The sequence below is a fragment of the Penicillium citrinum genome (assembly GCF_028827155.1).
Source record: "Penicillium citrinum strain IBT 23319 chromosome Unknown utg000006l:1.0-3011923.0:1.0-3012962.0, whole genome shotgun sequence".
Taxonomy (NCBI): domain Eukaryota; kingdom Fungi; phylum Ascomycota; class Eurotiomycetes; order Eurotiales; family Aspergillaceae; genus Penicillium; species Penicillium citrinum.
Window position 1 is genome coordinate 1895989 of NW_026622691.1, and position 14961 is coordinate 1910949.

At 46.8% G+C, this 14961-nt stretch overlaps 7 protein-coding genes across 7 annotated transcripts; 4 read left to right on the forward strand and 3 right to left on the reverse strand.

The window, feature by feature from the left end:
• Position 1: 1 nt before the first annotated feature.
• N7469_007244 (MFS transporter) lies at positions 2 to 1507 on the reverse strand (the record flags this gene model as incomplete). The annotated part of the gene is made up of 1 exon (XM_056646162.1): positions 2 to 1507. The coding sequence occupies one exon, from the start codon at positions 1505 to 1507 to the stop codon at positions 2 to 4; it is 1506 nt and encodes a 501-aa protein (XP_056499603.1).
• A 451-nt stretch (positions 1508 to 1958) lies between these two features.
• Positions 1959 to 3199, reverse strand: N7469_007245 (uncharacterized protein; the record flags this gene model as incomplete). The annotated part of the gene is made up of 3 exons (XM_056646163.1): positions 1959 to 2231; positions 2281 to 2981; positions 3034 to 3199. 3 exons carry the CDS (start codon positions 3197 to 3199, stop codon positions 1959 to 1961), a joined length of 1140 nt encoding a protein of 379 aa, XP_056499604.1.
• Positions 3200 to 5638: 2439 nt separating this feature from the next.
• On the forward strand, positions 5639 to 7431 carry N7469_007246 (uncharacterized protein; the record flags this gene model as incomplete). Its single annotated transcript, XM_056646164.1, has 4 exons — positions 5639 to 5895; positions 5958 to 6402; positions 6499 to 7014; positions 7417 to 7431. The coding sequence occupies 4 exons, from the start codon at positions 5639 to 5641 to the stop codon at positions 7429 to 7431; spliced, it is 1233 nt and encodes a 410-aa protein (XP_056499605.1).
• Positions 7432 to 7859: 428 nt separating this feature from the next.
• Positions 7860 to 9037, forward strand: N7469_007247 (putative pyruvate formate lyase activating enzyme; the record flags this gene model as incomplete). Its single annotated transcript, XM_056646165.1, has 2 exons — positions 7860 to 8255; positions 8312 to 9037. The coding sequence occupies 2 exons, from the start codon at positions 7860 to 7862 to the stop codon at positions 9035 to 9037; spliced, it is 1122 nt and encodes a 373-aa protein (XP_056499606.1).
• An 86-nt stretch (positions 9038 to 9123) lies between these two features.
• Positions 9124 to 9921, reverse strand: N7469_007248 (ankyrin repeat domain-containing protein; the record flags this gene model as incomplete). The annotated part of the gene is made up of 1 exon (XM_056646166.1): positions 9124 to 9921. The coding sequence occupies one exon, from the start codon at positions 9919 to 9921 to the stop codon at positions 9124 to 9126; it is 798 nt and encodes a 265-aa protein (XP_056499607.1).
• A 603-nt stretch (positions 9922 to 10524) lies between these two features.
• Positions 10525 to 11883, forward strand: N7469_007249 (DUF92 domain-containing protein; the record flags this gene model as incomplete). The annotated part of the gene is made up of 4 exons (XM_056646167.1): positions 10525 to 10710; positions 10814 to 11025; positions 11098 to 11458; positions 11560 to 11883. The coding sequence occupies 4 exons, from the start codon at positions 10525 to 10527 to the stop codon at positions 11881 to 11883; spliced, it is 1083 nt and encodes a 360-aa protein (XP_056499608.1).
• A 1054-nt stretch (positions 11884 to 12937) lies between these two features.
• On the forward strand, positions 12938 to 14881 carry N7469_007250 (inorganic phosphate transporter; the record flags this gene model as incomplete). The annotated part of the gene is made up of 3 exons (XM_056646168.1): positions 12938 to 13016; positions 13109 to 14530; positions 14598 to 14881. 3 exons carry the CDS (start codon positions 12938 to 12940, stop codon positions 14879 to 14881), a joined length of 1785 nt encoding a protein of 594 aa, XP_056499609.1.
• Positions 14882 to 14961: the final 80 nt, after the last annotated feature.

Below are 14961 nucleotides of genomic sequence, written 5' to 3' on the forward strand. Positions count from 1 at the left end.
CTCAAAGGCTTGCTTGTGCCCTAGCTCTTAACCTGGCGCCATAGTACCAGAGTATCAAAGGAGCTGGCAATCCGAGTAGTAGACCGATAAATGCAATCGTAGTGTTTCCCCACCCATAGCCAAGGACTTCATACATAGTTGGCGCAAATAAGGGGAACAAAAATGCCGTCAGACTTCGTAGAAACTGCGAAGCTGCCCCAGCACTACTGGTGTGCTCTGGATAGGTCTCCATTATGTAGGCTTGCAGTGGCATCCCGGTTACTTGCAGCCCAAGCATTGTAATGAAGGCACCGGTATCGACAATTGCCCAATGAAGGCCATACTGGGCAGCCCAGCCATAGAGAAACAGCCCCAGACATCCGATAAAAGCACCAGGTAGGACCGAAGGTATTCTAAGCTCAGGGATATGCTCCCCATTTGCACGAGCCTTCAGACGATGGTATAAGACGTCCATGAGCTTTCCGCAAAGCTGCGCTCCAACGATTTCCCCTAACGCAATCGCGATATAATGCAAGCCGCTGATCTCTACTGACTGGTGGTATCGCTTGATCCATAAATCCGAGAATGTGGATAAAACGATGTACAAAATTCCATAATAGAATGCAGCAACAATTGAAGAGATTTGAATAATGGGATGGAAAGCCAAAAGTCGCAATGGTCGAGTCAGAGCACGTCCTAGGACTCTCACGGCAGACTTGTCTGCATGAATGCGTTCATCGACAGTGTAATAGCGACCATCGCCAGTTTCCCGGCGAATCCGCTCTGCACGACGACGTAAGATCAATGGCTCATAAGTTTCTTGGAAAGCAGTAAAAGAGACTAGGATTATCGCAGCCTGGAAAATGGATGTAGCCCAAAACATCCATCGCCAGGTTGTGCGGTCGGCCATAAATCCACCAATAATTGGACCTACGGCAGCCCCAAGCAAAGGAATCAACAGGTAAACGCCAAGAGAGCGGCCACGTTGTTCAGGTCTCCATACATCAGCCAGGACACCATTTGCCAATGCGTATATGGCACTGGCGCCAAATCCAGCAAGAAAACGGCATGCGATTAGTGTTTCCTTATTTCTGGCGAAGCCACAGGCGATATTCCAGACAAGGAACCAGATATTTGAGGCATGTAAAATGGGCTTACGGCCATAAACCTCCGATAAAGGTCCAATGACCAGTGGCCCAAAAGCTGTGGCAAGAAGGTAGATGGATAGTGCCATTGCGGATTCGGCAGAATTCATATTGAATTCCGAAGCGATGGTGGATAGAGCCGGGGCGATGATGGTCGACACCATTATGCGATTAAAGCCTGTCGCAGAGAGAACATCAGTGACCGCCCATTTGCGGCCAGTTCTCCAATCCTTTGGATTTTCTGTATCAAAAGGCTCGGAGAAAGCGACCAGAAATCGGTCATCCTGTTTACTGTGACTGGTAACTGGGGCTAGTTCGAAGACATTTGGTGAGCTGGCGGTGATATTTTCAGGGCCACCGTTGGGCAATGTGTTGGAGGCCATTCTAACTTTTCTCTAAAGTTATACACATAGTAAAGTCGAGATGATATAGTAAAAGGGCTGATATAGGTTGATTGCGAGGTATAAATAAGGCCATTATGAGCTTTACCAAATGGTCGGGTCCGAAAGGATCAGATAAGCAGGTCGGACCCGGCCGAGGAATTAACAGGCCACCCTCTAGGCTGCCACTTGAGATCTAGTAGGATAAAATCATACTAGATAAGAAATACTAAAGGACCTGGAAGTCTTTGGTTATCCTTGCTTAAAGATATCAGCCTGATCTCTTTGGGGAAGCCGTTAGAGAGGCTTTCATCTGATTCCACCAATTAATATCCCAATCCGCTTAAGTGGATACATACTACAAATGAATATGATGACAACAAACGACAATATAATTAATTTAGTCTATCAGTTTCAAGTGTTCCCAAGTATGGGCATAATATATGACGTGGGTCTAGGCAACAGTAGCTTTTCCGAAGATAGTTCGAATATCCTCAAACTTCTTGCCTTCTGCGAGCAATAGTCCAAGCAAGACGCGCGCCTGCTGGGGGTTATACATGCCACTTGCAATGCGAGTCTTCGCGCTATCACCCGTAATATCAGCAGTAGGAACTTCTCCGTTCACGGTTCTGTGGCTCAGGATAATGGGAATCTGATGCTTCGATGCAATCTCATCGATGGTATCACTAAAGTCCGTGGAGATACCACCTGCGCCCTCGCCGGCGACCTAAGATTATTAGCACTAGATTCGCTCTATTTTCACAAGGGTAACATACCACGATGCCCTTGGCTCCATTTTTGATAGCACTGTGAAGGGAGTCGCTATGCATGTCCTCGTAAGCGTAGAGAATATCCACACGGGGGATCGCATCCACGTCGTCAAGATGAACAACGTGCTTCGCGTTTGGCTCGACTGCCGGATAATAGAAGTAGGGCTTGTTTGAAACAATCATGCCAAGACTGCCTTGTTCATAAGCCTTGAAAGTGTCCATTGTATTCGCATTTGTCTTTGTAGCGAAGAAAGCAGAGACAATGCGGTCATTCAGCACGACTAGTGCTCCGCGGTTCTTAGCCTGTTTGTCAGCGGCCACAGTCACTCCCTGGAGCAAATTCATAGGGCCATCGGCAGAGATTGCGGTGGAAGGTCGCATTGAGCCAACGAACACAATCGGCTTGCCGCAGTTGACTGTTGCATCGATGAAGAAGGCAGATTCTTCCAAGGTATCGGTGCCATGGGTGATGACGGCGCCAGATATCGTAGGGTCATCACAAACGGTCTTTTGAAGGGTATGTGTCATGTTCAGTAAGAGAGATGAAGAGACATCGCCGCTGTTGACATTGTCAAACTGTACCGCATTGACGTTGGCAATGTCATAAACTTCTGGGATGCCGGAAAGAATCTTATTTATCCCTAAAGCCCCGGATTCATATCCTGCCGTGGCAGTCTTGTCATCGCTTGTACCGGCGATAGTTCCACCTATTATTTGATAAGCTTATCGAATACTAAGATCCTGATGAATACTGCTTACCAGTTGCCAGCAAAGTCACATTTGGAAGAGAAGCGTCGAAATGGTTAAACTTCAGCCCATTAGAGTTGGTATAGGACGTGTTGGAGGCCCGGGAATGAATGATGGGAGAGGCATAACTCGTAGCAGCTAGTGCCGAGACAGCCAGAGTATTAAATAGAAGTCTCATATTGTTTCAATATGTTTTTTGCGGTACAAGTCTTGGCCGACGATTGTAGACATTGCTCTGGGAGATCGGGGGCTATTTAAGAGCCCAGGAGCAACAGTTGCCTGATCGGGGCTTTGCATTTCCAAGACTCTCGGCCTCCTCACATCCTTGAATCAGTCTACTTGGCGATTCTTGCCTAAACAAGGTTTCGTCGGAAGGTGGGAGATATACTGGTTCATCGCTGGGCATACTATAGAAGTGGATCGGAGTGGATCAATAGTGGGGATGGGCAATTGGAGAATGCAGAATGTCGTTACCTACGAGAATCTCAACGTTTCGGCTCTCCGATTCACATCTTCAGCCGAAGACACTAAATGAGAAAGAAAAGGTTATTTAACTCAACTATCGATAGGCCAATGTGGCAGCATTTACGTGCTCAAGACAGCCATTCACTTATCAATGTCACTATGTAGTGGATTGATTAGTATACTATTCAATCAAGAGTACAAGATATGATGGATAGTGATACTGGGCAGAATCATCGTACCCCAAATACCTTGATCACCCATTGCCTCTAGAAATCAATATCTACTTTATGAGTACTGTAAATAAATGAAAGCGGGCCTGCTCGGCGTGAATGGACTTATGTATATGACGATGCAGATCGTCGTTTCGGTTTCAAGAGCCAATTGAAAGTTCGGTTGGACCAATGTGCCGAGTCACTTTATTGCCATCCGATCATTCACGACTGCGCTTGGCCCGGCTTGGCTCTAAGAGGCTGTGTCTGATTTAGGTTCTCGCCAAGTATAGGATGATTTACATTAGTCACCAAATGAGGCTTTTTTGTTTTCTGTCCCCACAATTAGACCAAGATGGACATCTCCAACTTATCGGAATAACATCGGTTTAATTAACCGGAGCCCTAGGTTGAATATGTAGCGATACTACAGGATGTATGTCATCATTTTTGATTATGTCCCGGGCATGACCCAGTTGCCGTGAATCTGAACATCATACGTTCAATGTATCAGACTCATTTTAGATCAATGCATTACCTACTGGTCAAGTAAACTAGCGAATAATTATATTTACCTCCAATACTAGTCAAGCAAACAGATCCCAGATTCCCGGATCATTCCCAGAACACGCCCTCTCACTCCAAGCTTACAGGCAATAAACGTTAAAAATTGTCTGGCACCGCCATTCGCCAAGTAGGTGATTCCAACCACCTACTAAGGACGTTCCATCTCATATGTCAGGGAGACCATGGGATAGGCTCAGTTGAAAATGTGTTGACGGAAATACCAAAGCATGAAGTGTATTCCCAAGGGGATGTTCAAGCTACAGTTCCAATCGCTGCTTTGATCATCGGAACAACACATTTTGCTCCGATTCAATTAATACGTGACTGAAAACAATTTATTGAAGGGGATTCTACTAGCAGTTGCGCATCCTTGGCTGCCTAAGGATCCGTGAAATTTGAAGTCTTAGAAATATGAGGCCATGGCTTTGATGAAGTGTAGTGTGTATTTAAATCTCAGAGAGTTTGATGACTTGATTCACTTTCCGATGGAGAGCTTATCCATGTCCAGTACCTCAGGTCTTTTATCCCTTCGAATTGCACGCTCGTTAGTACTACTAACCAATCAATAATTGATTCGTTCTGTTGGGACCACCAAACAAAGGCATTCTACTTACACTTGGCTTGCAACTGCATGCCTACAGAACACTTCAAATCGTGATTCGCTTTTATTGTCGGGGGTATTGGCAGATGACTAAGAATCAGGATCGATCAATAGTTAGTTAAATACGCGTAGTCAATAACATAATATTCAAATACCGAGACTATATACCAGTTATATCCCGTACATCATCAATCAGCTGGATAAACAGTTTCTTGAATTGACATCTATTGTCTTTTAGAGCTCGTATTCTCTAGTCAAACCTTCACCATTTGGCTCTGACCTAGATAGTCTCTTGTTAAACCCTCAAGCACGCTTGGCGTCAGAGTATTTGTTGACAGGTCAATGGTTTCCCAAATTCTGATTGGGCGGCCTCGTATTTGGGGGCTGAAACTAAGAGTAGACCTGAAGAAGCCAAGCTTTTCAAGTTGGTTGGGCTGAAACTACTCTAAAAAGCCCGCTAACCACTGCCATATAAATTAGCTTGGACTATCTTCAGAAGAAAAAGAGAAAAAAACATCTATCCCTGGCACTATTCCGACAATTTGCGTCGAGACAATAATGCCGATCAAGTGGAGCAGAAATGAGTGGACAACACAGTGTCGACACATTGCATGGCCCCCACGCTCTACGACAAGATAGTATTAGTTTCTTAGGAGTGCAAGGAGGCATTTTCTCCTGGCCCGCCGCTTTTTCGGCTTGTCCTCAATTTTTGTTTTCTGCACTCTATCGGTCAGATTAATGCCAGCTACTCTGAGGTAGCTTGGCATGAGTTATAATGTCAAGAACCAAGTTGGAAGAGAAATACGGCCCTGGCAAATGGGGCGATGACAATTGGGATTCTACTGTGCATTTTGCTACTCTACGTGGCGAGTATATAAGCCTTGAAGCTGTTCAGGCAGCCTTTGTATTCCTGTTACTTGCCGGACTGCTCATTCTTTCTCTCGCTGTGTTTCTCTTGAGAAGATCACGAAGGGATGCCCTCAGGCCTCTGCCGCTCATTGCTACTTTGGTAGCTGCCTTTTCTATGGCGGCGTAAGTCTCCGATTCTATGTCCAATAAATAATTGAAGACATTGTTTATAATACTTACTACAGGGCTATGGTCAATCGATTTGTTTCTTCCATGTTGAACCTTCATGCTGCCACGGTCACACTGTACAATTACATCACTTTGATCCTTGCGAATATTTTCGAACAAGTCTCACTGTGTCTATTATTCTTTGTCTTCTATGCAGTCATTCATTTATTTAGATGCCGAATCGTCAAAGCAGACACAAAGACCTTCCTCGTCACAAAATACGTGCATTGGCTTTTCGTCGGTCTCTTTTCCGCACTTGTGATCGTTGACTGGAGCTGGTTTATTCTTTGCGAAAACTCCTTGGTTCATGATGAGTATGCATACTATACACAGAGTGAGAAATGGGCAAAAATAGACTGTTCCCGCTGCATACTCTTCTGGCTAGCTGCATGGGAGATTGCGGGCTCGGTTTGCTATCTGGGAATCATGGCTTCGCGAAATTTATGCGGTGCAAGAATTAAAGTATGTCCCAAGGTGTCGTGGCCGTTGTCGTGATTCACAAATCGGGAAAAATCTGCCCACTACTTAATCTGCACATCACTGACGTTATTATCACAGATGTCGATGTATTTCTTCATCGCGGCAAGTGGGTTTTTCCTCGCTACGAATTTTCTATTCTTTATTTGGGATATTCTATCGTACAAGAGGTTTCTTGATAATGAAGGATATGCCGACAATGGTGAAACATCTTCGGGAACCTCCCTTTCAGCGACTGCATCCAAAGGTGGACAGGCCGTCCAGGAGGTTCTGCGTTTTATCTTTGTTCTGGGTAGTTTCTTCGGCCTAGCCTTATGTTATTGGAAATTTCCGGGGTCGGAATCCTCTTCCGAAGAGATCGAAGCCGGAATCAAAAATCGATGTATTGACCGCTCTGGCATGAAGCCACGGGAGATGGATGCCACCCAGCCTATGACCACGACTACCAAGAAGGATAAGGATCTGTCTGAGGCAGATTATGCAAACGTTGTGCTGGAAGCAGATGGGGTCAACGCTATGAATGATAAACAAAACTCTACTAGCATGATTCCCGAGATAGATGGCTCGAAGGGTATTGTGGAAGCAGATGATGCAAACGTTGTGCTGGAGGCAGATGGAATCGACTTCATCGAAGATAAACAAAAGCTTACTAGTGTAGTGGGGGAGTATCGGCCTGCCTGCCAGTAGGAGGATTATGTAAGGGAATTGGCCTAATTTGGAAGGGAGCTTATATACATTCATTTAGATAGCATCTTTAGCATCACCCAGAGGGGGACCCAGAGTCAATTACAAGAGTTCCAGCCTATTCGAGAGAGCGCCAGCAGTTAGCCCTAGTTGGGGTGTTGTTTACCCTCATCCTTCTGCCCCATTCGACCTGCACGTACCGACCGTGCTGCCTCGAGCATCCTCTCCCGTTTCACTAGCAAGATTCCCGGGGTAGATAACTTCAAGGGCATCACGGAGGCTGACTCAAACACAATTCATAAAATAGCATAATAGCTACCAGCCTGTTAATATAATTGAGAAGGCTACCAATTTGATCAACACTCGAATAACGTGCTTACTTCCCAGTTCGAGTGATGGGAGATACAAATAGTTGCGATATCTATCTAAAGGAATATTCTACTTCAACTTTCAACTTTCGGTGAATAGACGTGACGGGGATTTATGAAGTACGATACGTCAAGCTTATTCGCTATTTCATTCTCATTTGCTTCTCAACGCAATAATAGAATGGCTAAGTGAGTAAATATCTTGCGCTCTTCTTTTTAAAATATTTTCAGCCAATCATCACATGTTAGACATAATCAACAAGTATGATGTCATACGCCAAAGACCCGATCACCAACCATTCCCGACTTGCACTCGTGGATAATACAGTACTCACTTTCTGAAAGCTCACCAATATCTTGCGATCATAATGGGAAAGCGATAAAAAAATCATGATTTTGGTCGCCCGATCTTCCCAATCCGTTTTTTCCAAATCCTCGCCGTTCCTCTTTCGTGGTCCTGCACGAGTTCCTCGTCGGTTCTTGGGAATACCCTCGGCCTTCCTTCTGGATGACTATCTCCCTAGATACCAACTTCTAACATCCGTCGACTCAGCCAAGAAAAGATCTCATGCTTATGCACATCTGCGAGAATGTAATCTTTGCCCGCGGAAATGTGGAGTGAATCGATACGAAACCACGGGGATGTGCATGATCGGTGCGGAGACGGCTAAGGTCAACGTAATTGCACCCCATCGCGGAGAAGAGCCATGTATTCAGGGATTCCACGGCAGTGGATCTGTCTTCTTTTCAGGGTGTAATCTACGCTGTGTATTCTGCCAGAATCATGTACGACTTCCTAGCACTCTTCTTTGTGCAGTATAGCTGAGGCTGATAATACCTAGGACATATCTCATAAGCGCAATGGGTTTGACCTTACCCCCGAAGAGCTCGCCGAATGGTACATCAAACTTCAGCAAATTGGGAATGTGCATAATATCAATCTGGTAACGCCTGAGCATGTCGTTCCACAAGTCGCATTATCTATCTTGACGGCTCGGGACATGGGTCTGCGGGTACCGATCATTTACAACACTTCATCCTTTGATTCACTTGAATCATTGAAGCTTCTCGATGGGCTAGTCGATATATATCTAGCAGACTTTAAAGTGTGGAATAGCAGTACATCTAAACGGCTTCTCAAGGCAGAAGATTATGCCCCTACTGCAATGGAAAGCATAAAGGAGATGCATCGGCAGGTTGGCGATCTCTCATTTACATCAGACGGCATTGCGAAAAGGGGTGTCCTATTACGACACTTGGTAATGCCTGGAAAAGAGGACGAAGGTAAAGAAATCATGCGGTGGCTCGGAGAGAATCTGTCCAAGGACCTGTATGTGCACATCATGGAGCAGTACCACCCGGATGCACATGTCGGAAAGAAGAGACGAGTGACCAGGCGTGTACGGAAGGGCAACGGGGGTGAAGATACAAGGGAAGAAACAAGATATGGAGAGATCAATCGTGCCGTGCGTGATGAGGAGCTCAGTTCTGTACGAGATGCAGCTGTCAAGGCTGGTCTGTGGCGATTCTGCGAGCCGAATGAGAATAATAGCGCTTTTCATTTGTAATGGGAACTTGGGAACACTATTGTACATAAATTCATACATTTTGACTTGTTCATGAAGCCTAGATATACACTCATACTGGGCCCTCTTCATAGCCAGCTCATAATTCTCTCGAGTAAGCTCAAAATGTCTTGAAGAGGCAATAAGGGTCTTTTGGGTTGGCTAAAGCTCCTAATGTACTCTGCTACCGATAAAAATCCATGATCCTCTGCAGCATCGGCAGGACTTTTCCCATCGTGGTCAATAGAGAGCGTACTTGAACCTGCCGACAATAATAACATGACCATCAGCATGTTTCCATCTGCTGCCGCCCAATGTAATGGGGTACGCCCAAATATATCTTCCTTTGTGGAGTCTGCCATGTTGGCAAGCAACAGCTTGGTGACTTCTGTATCTTGACTAGAGACAGACCAGTGAAGAATGGAATATTTCCCCTCCGTTAGAGCCAAAGTATCGGCCTCATGTTCTAACAAAAGTTGGACTAGTCGTACATTCCGGTAATGAACAGCCAAATGCAATGGTCTCATCCCACTCAAAGTGGGAAGATTAGGGTCCATACCAGAATCAAGGAGTAAACATGCAATGTTATATTGGCCAACCTCACACGCGTAATGAAGAGCAGTGTATCCTTGACTGTTTCGTACGGCAAGATCGAAATCCTTGGAGAGCAGCGATTCGATGATATCGATTAAACCATTTCGGGCAGCCACATGTAGTACCGTATTTCCCAGGTCGTCATCATCTTTGATCGACAGCCAATACTTCGGCTTGTAGAGCCGTTCCACGCCTGGGATTGCTCGGGCGAGATTAATCAAGTCCCACGGGCCCAGATGGCGAGCTATGAGGAGTAAAACTTCTGTTGGGAGAGCGGGTATGATCGTTTGCATAGTGTAATGTAGTATACTAGTCGGTGATATTCGAGTCTTCATGAATGTAGAGCACGTTATATGCTCTATAGTTATTCATCGGCGTAAATAGTTAATAAGCAAGTCACTTGTTTCAACCCCAAATTGGAGAAGGACTGACCCCACTAGAATTTGGAGAGAACAACATGTATTTGGAGGAACATAACAGCACGCAAATTGATATAGTTTCCTTTTCTCTCTTCTTTTTCTCTTTGGAAGAATGGCATGAGGAGATTTGGATATACGATTTTGCTAGATACAACCAGCTGCACAGTTCATAACCTACCAGGAAAATATTCTAAGCACGAAGGGTGCCGGACACTATCCGGTATGCTTCAATGTTAGCGAGCACACAGCCTAGTAGATCTGAAAATACAATTAAGAAGCTCTCTCCTTTCAATAAAATTTAAATTATTATTATATTAGTACTGTATATAAATGCATGCATGATCACCTATCATCCATCAAGGTGGCTTCTATACGCGCTCGCATGACAAACCTGAGGCCCACAAATTGCCCCACCCAAGCTCTTCCGGCGCTAGTCAGCCAGCTGAATGTTTCCCACGTCAACTCCCCACATCCACAATGAAGCCTTTAATCGGGATTCTTGCTGTCGCCGCCCTGGTTTACCGTGCCTGGTCTCGCAAGTCACTTACACCTCTCGGATTATTGGTCGCTGGCCTGTCAGCGACTGCACACGCATTACACCCATGGTCCACGCCGTTCTGGTTGCTTGCGGTCTTTTATTATGGAGGGACGAAAGCCACCAAGGTATGATCGAGCTGGATCGAGCTGCTTGATTCTCGAATATATAGTAGGCTCGGGCTGATAAGCCTATTGGAAAGGAATGCTGACAATACGCGTTCACTACTAGGTCAAACATGATGTCAAAGCACGCCTGACGCTCTCAGCGACCGGGGCAGAAGGAGGGGAGGGACCCCGTACCCATATTCAAGTTATCGCAAATTCAGGAGTGGCGACTATCCTCAGTATTGCACATTCAGTGGTGATCTCCCGGACGCCGGTTGACTCTTGTTTCTCACTTGGTCGCAGCGCGGCGGATATCTTGATGGTCGGAATCGTTGCGTATGTCAGCCGCCTCTCGTATTGAGGATCGTCCACTTGGCCCTTATGAACCTCAGGCTAACTTTGTTAAAGAAACTATGTTGCGGTCTCTGCTGATACTTTCTCCTCTGAGTTGGGCATTCTTTCAAAATCCAAGCCCCGTTTGATTACCTCACTTACCCTTCGCGAGGTGCCTCCTGGCACCAACGGAGGTGTGACAGTAGCAGGTCTCGCGGCTGGATTGTTAGGTGCATTCACGGCTGCCTTCACTTCTATGATTTTCTTGCCGTTTTGTTCCGAGTTTGGCATTCAAGATCGAGTGGTGTGGACGGTGACACTCAGCCTCTGGGGTCTGTTAGGAAGTGTGTTAGACAGTCTTTTAGGAGGGCTTTTGCAAGCTAGCGTGGTCGACAAGCGAAGTGGCAAGGTAGTGGAAGGTAGTGGTGGACGTAAAGTGAGTATCTTCTGCCTTTCCTTACCTTTTTTCTTTTTTAATATTTTTCTTTCCATTTTGATGTCGCGTGTGCCACGTGTGTATTTCTGACATTTACGCAGGTCCTGATTCATCCAGGATCCACCAAATCTAGTGGGTTGCCTCGTAGTGAATCAGTGGAATCGACCAGCGGCACTCAGCTAGGAAAGACCGAGACCGTGGCTAACGCGGCCAGTTTTCGGGGCAGCCGAGTAACGGGCACGTCTGTAAGTAGCAATGAGACCGGGCGGGCGCACGAGGAAGGTCATGAGAGTCGTCGAATTGAGAGTGGACATGACTGGCTGGACAACAATGGAGTCAACATGTTAATGGCTGTATTGATGAGTGTGGGGGCGATGGCAATTGCCCAGTGGACTTGGGGGGTCGAACTCTCCGAGTTATGGTAATGTATCGCATGCCTGTGGATGGGGTAGACGGTATGGGGCAACGTTCCCAGAGAGCAAATCTTACACGCTACTTACTGCTTACTGGCATTAACCTGGCTTCTGAATCGAACTATTCATGGAAAATAATTAGTATATACGACTACAGCCAGAGATCAGTATTCATGTAACATTTCAATATTTCCAATCGCCTTCAACAATAGTTATACATACGTAGTAGATAACATGCGCTCTAAGTATGTACAGTATATGGCTAAACCTTACTCATTGAATCGCTTACAGTCAAGCACAGTCAAGCACAGCCCAGACCATCCAAGCCGTCTCTTGTCAAACACGAGCACGGCTTGTTTCATTTCATTTTCATTTAAAAAAGATGGTCGATATTCACCACTCTGGGACACTCTCCACCCCACGTGTATCGTTCTCTCCATCTTATAGGAAGTAGTGGTCCATGCGGCCCCGATCATGCCAAGATCCACCCCGAACCAATCAAATCCTTCAATTCCCCCATGAGTCCCCACTTTCTGCCAGATTCGCGCTGCATCCATGGAAATCTCCCCAGTCGACCCTCCTAGAAGGTATAAAACCCTCGACGACGCCCAGCTTCGCCAAGGTACGCCAAGGTCGCCAATTTTGCTTCGATGGAAGTAATTCTTCGCATCCGGCCAGGAGACTTTTCTTGTTCGCGGCTTGGCTGCCTTCTCATTGCGTGATTGTAACCTTGGTTCACGCGCCACCGAGCCTCTCGACCTTCGACACTAGAACGCTAGAACGCTGCCAAGATATCCGCAAACGATGCTCTCGAGGCCAATATCGCGAGTCACCTCTGCACGTGTTGCTGATACACTTTGAGATGGCCTGTTTGACTGGAGGAGCTTGTGGCAACATGCGTTACGCCTTGGGGCCGTTCATCGCCGAACATCGAGCAGGTCACTCTGGGACTACGATGATCGGTTCTACATAAAACCCTTCCATCTGCGCCTCTCTGGTTGGATTTCCGTACTGTTCACTGTTAATCAATTCAAACTTCTTGGCCATTGCGAGCCTCTCAGCCAAGATGTATCTCCATCAGTACGACTACATCTTTGCCATCGGCACTCTGTTTGCCTTTCTCGATGCATACAACAACGGTGCCAGTATGCAGCCCTAATAAAGCATACCTTAATATTATTCATGCATGGCTATATCTGAATTTGATACTGACAACTCTGTTTTCATCACTTTATAGACGATGTTGCAAACTCCTGGGCTACTAGTGTTTCCTCCCGCTCCGTCTCCTATAGACAGGCTATGGTCCTCGGTACTATCTTCGAGTTCTTGGGTGCAGTGACAGTCGGTTCTCGAACAGCAGAGACCATCAAGAACGGTATCATTCCAAACTCGTCTTTTGAAGGCAATGCCGGTGTCCAAATGATGGCATTCACCATTGCCCTGGCAGCCGCTTCGTCTTGGGTCATGTGGTGCACAAAGCACTCCGCACACGTCTCTTCAACCTACTCCCTTATCTCGGCTGTCGCTGGTGTTGGCGTTGCAACTGTCGGTGCCTCGGAGGTTCAGTGGGGTTGGAATAAGGGTAAGGGTCTCGGTGCCATTTTCGCTGGTCTTGGTATGGCTCCTGTCATCTCGGGCTGCTTTGGAGCCATCATCTTTACCCTGATCAAGGTTATCGTTCATATGCGCAAGAACCCTGTTCCTTGGGCTGTTTACAGTTCTCCCTTTTGGTTCCTCATCGCTGCTACTATTTGTACCCTGTCCATTGTTTACAAGGGTTCGCCAAACCTGGGCTTGAGCAAGAAGCCTGCTTGGTACATTGTTGCAGTGACTCTGGGCTGCGGATTTGGTGTCTGCCTCCTGTCTATCATCTTCTTCGTGCCATTCATCAAGGCTCGCATTCTAAACAAAGATCACTCGGTTAAGTGGTGGATGTTTATCATGGGTCCTCTGCTGCTCAATCGCCCTGTTCCTACCAACGGTGAGACCGCCAAGGTTCCCAATTATGCCGTTGTTCAGGACGATGAGGACGATGAGACCTCCACCCACGCCGGTTCCATCGACGAGAATGACAAGCACCCTCACACTAGCGACAAGGAGAAGAAGCTCGTCGCCTCTGAAACTGCTCAACTCAGCTACAAGGAGATCATGACTCAGTCTGAGGAGCGTCACCGTCAAAAACTTCTGCAGAGCCGTGGACCTCTGGGCTGGGCCATGCGCTTCCTCCGCGACAACCCTATGGGCGCTGGTGAGATTTACGAGATCCGCAACATGTTGACATTCTTCAAACGCATCCCCCCGATGATTGTCTGCGGTCTTCTGTACGGTGTTCACTACGATATTCACACCGCTCAATCTGGTATTGCTGGCACTCCCGAAGGTGAGCGTATGAAGCGTGTCTACGCAGCCGCGGAGAAGTATCCCAATGAGGTTGAGCACACCTACTCTTTCGTTCAAGTCCTCACTGCTTGCACTGCCTCTTTCGCCCACGGTGCCAATGATATTGGTAACTCGGTCGGTCCCTGGGCTGCCATCTACGCTGCCTGGTCGACTGGTGAGACTGCCGCTTCCAAGGCGGCTGTTCCCGTCTGGCAATTGGCCGTCCTTGCTATTTGCATTTCCCTAGGTCTTTGCACCTACGGTTACAACATCATGAAGGGTGAGTTAGATCTTCCATTTCCTGATAATGGGGTAAAAATAAAACAACCACTAACAGCCGTTTATAGTCATGGGTAACAAGATCACCTACCACTCTCCCAGCCGTGGTTCCTCCATGGAAATGGGTGCTGCCATTACCGTCCTTGTCTTCTCTCAATACTCCCTCCCCGTCTCTACCTCCATGTGTATCACCGGTGCCACCGTTGGCGTGGGTCTCTGCAATGGTACCCTCAGGGCAGTCAACTTCCAGCGTGTCGGACTTCTGCTGCTTGCTTGGATCATGACCATTCCCATTGCCGGAACTCTGGCCGGTTGCCTGATGGGTCTGTTCCTCAATGCTCCTCACTTCTAGGCATGTGAGAGATTCCGATCTTTCCTTTTGTAATAATCTTCATAACATTGATATCCTTTGTATTTAATGTCATATCGGCG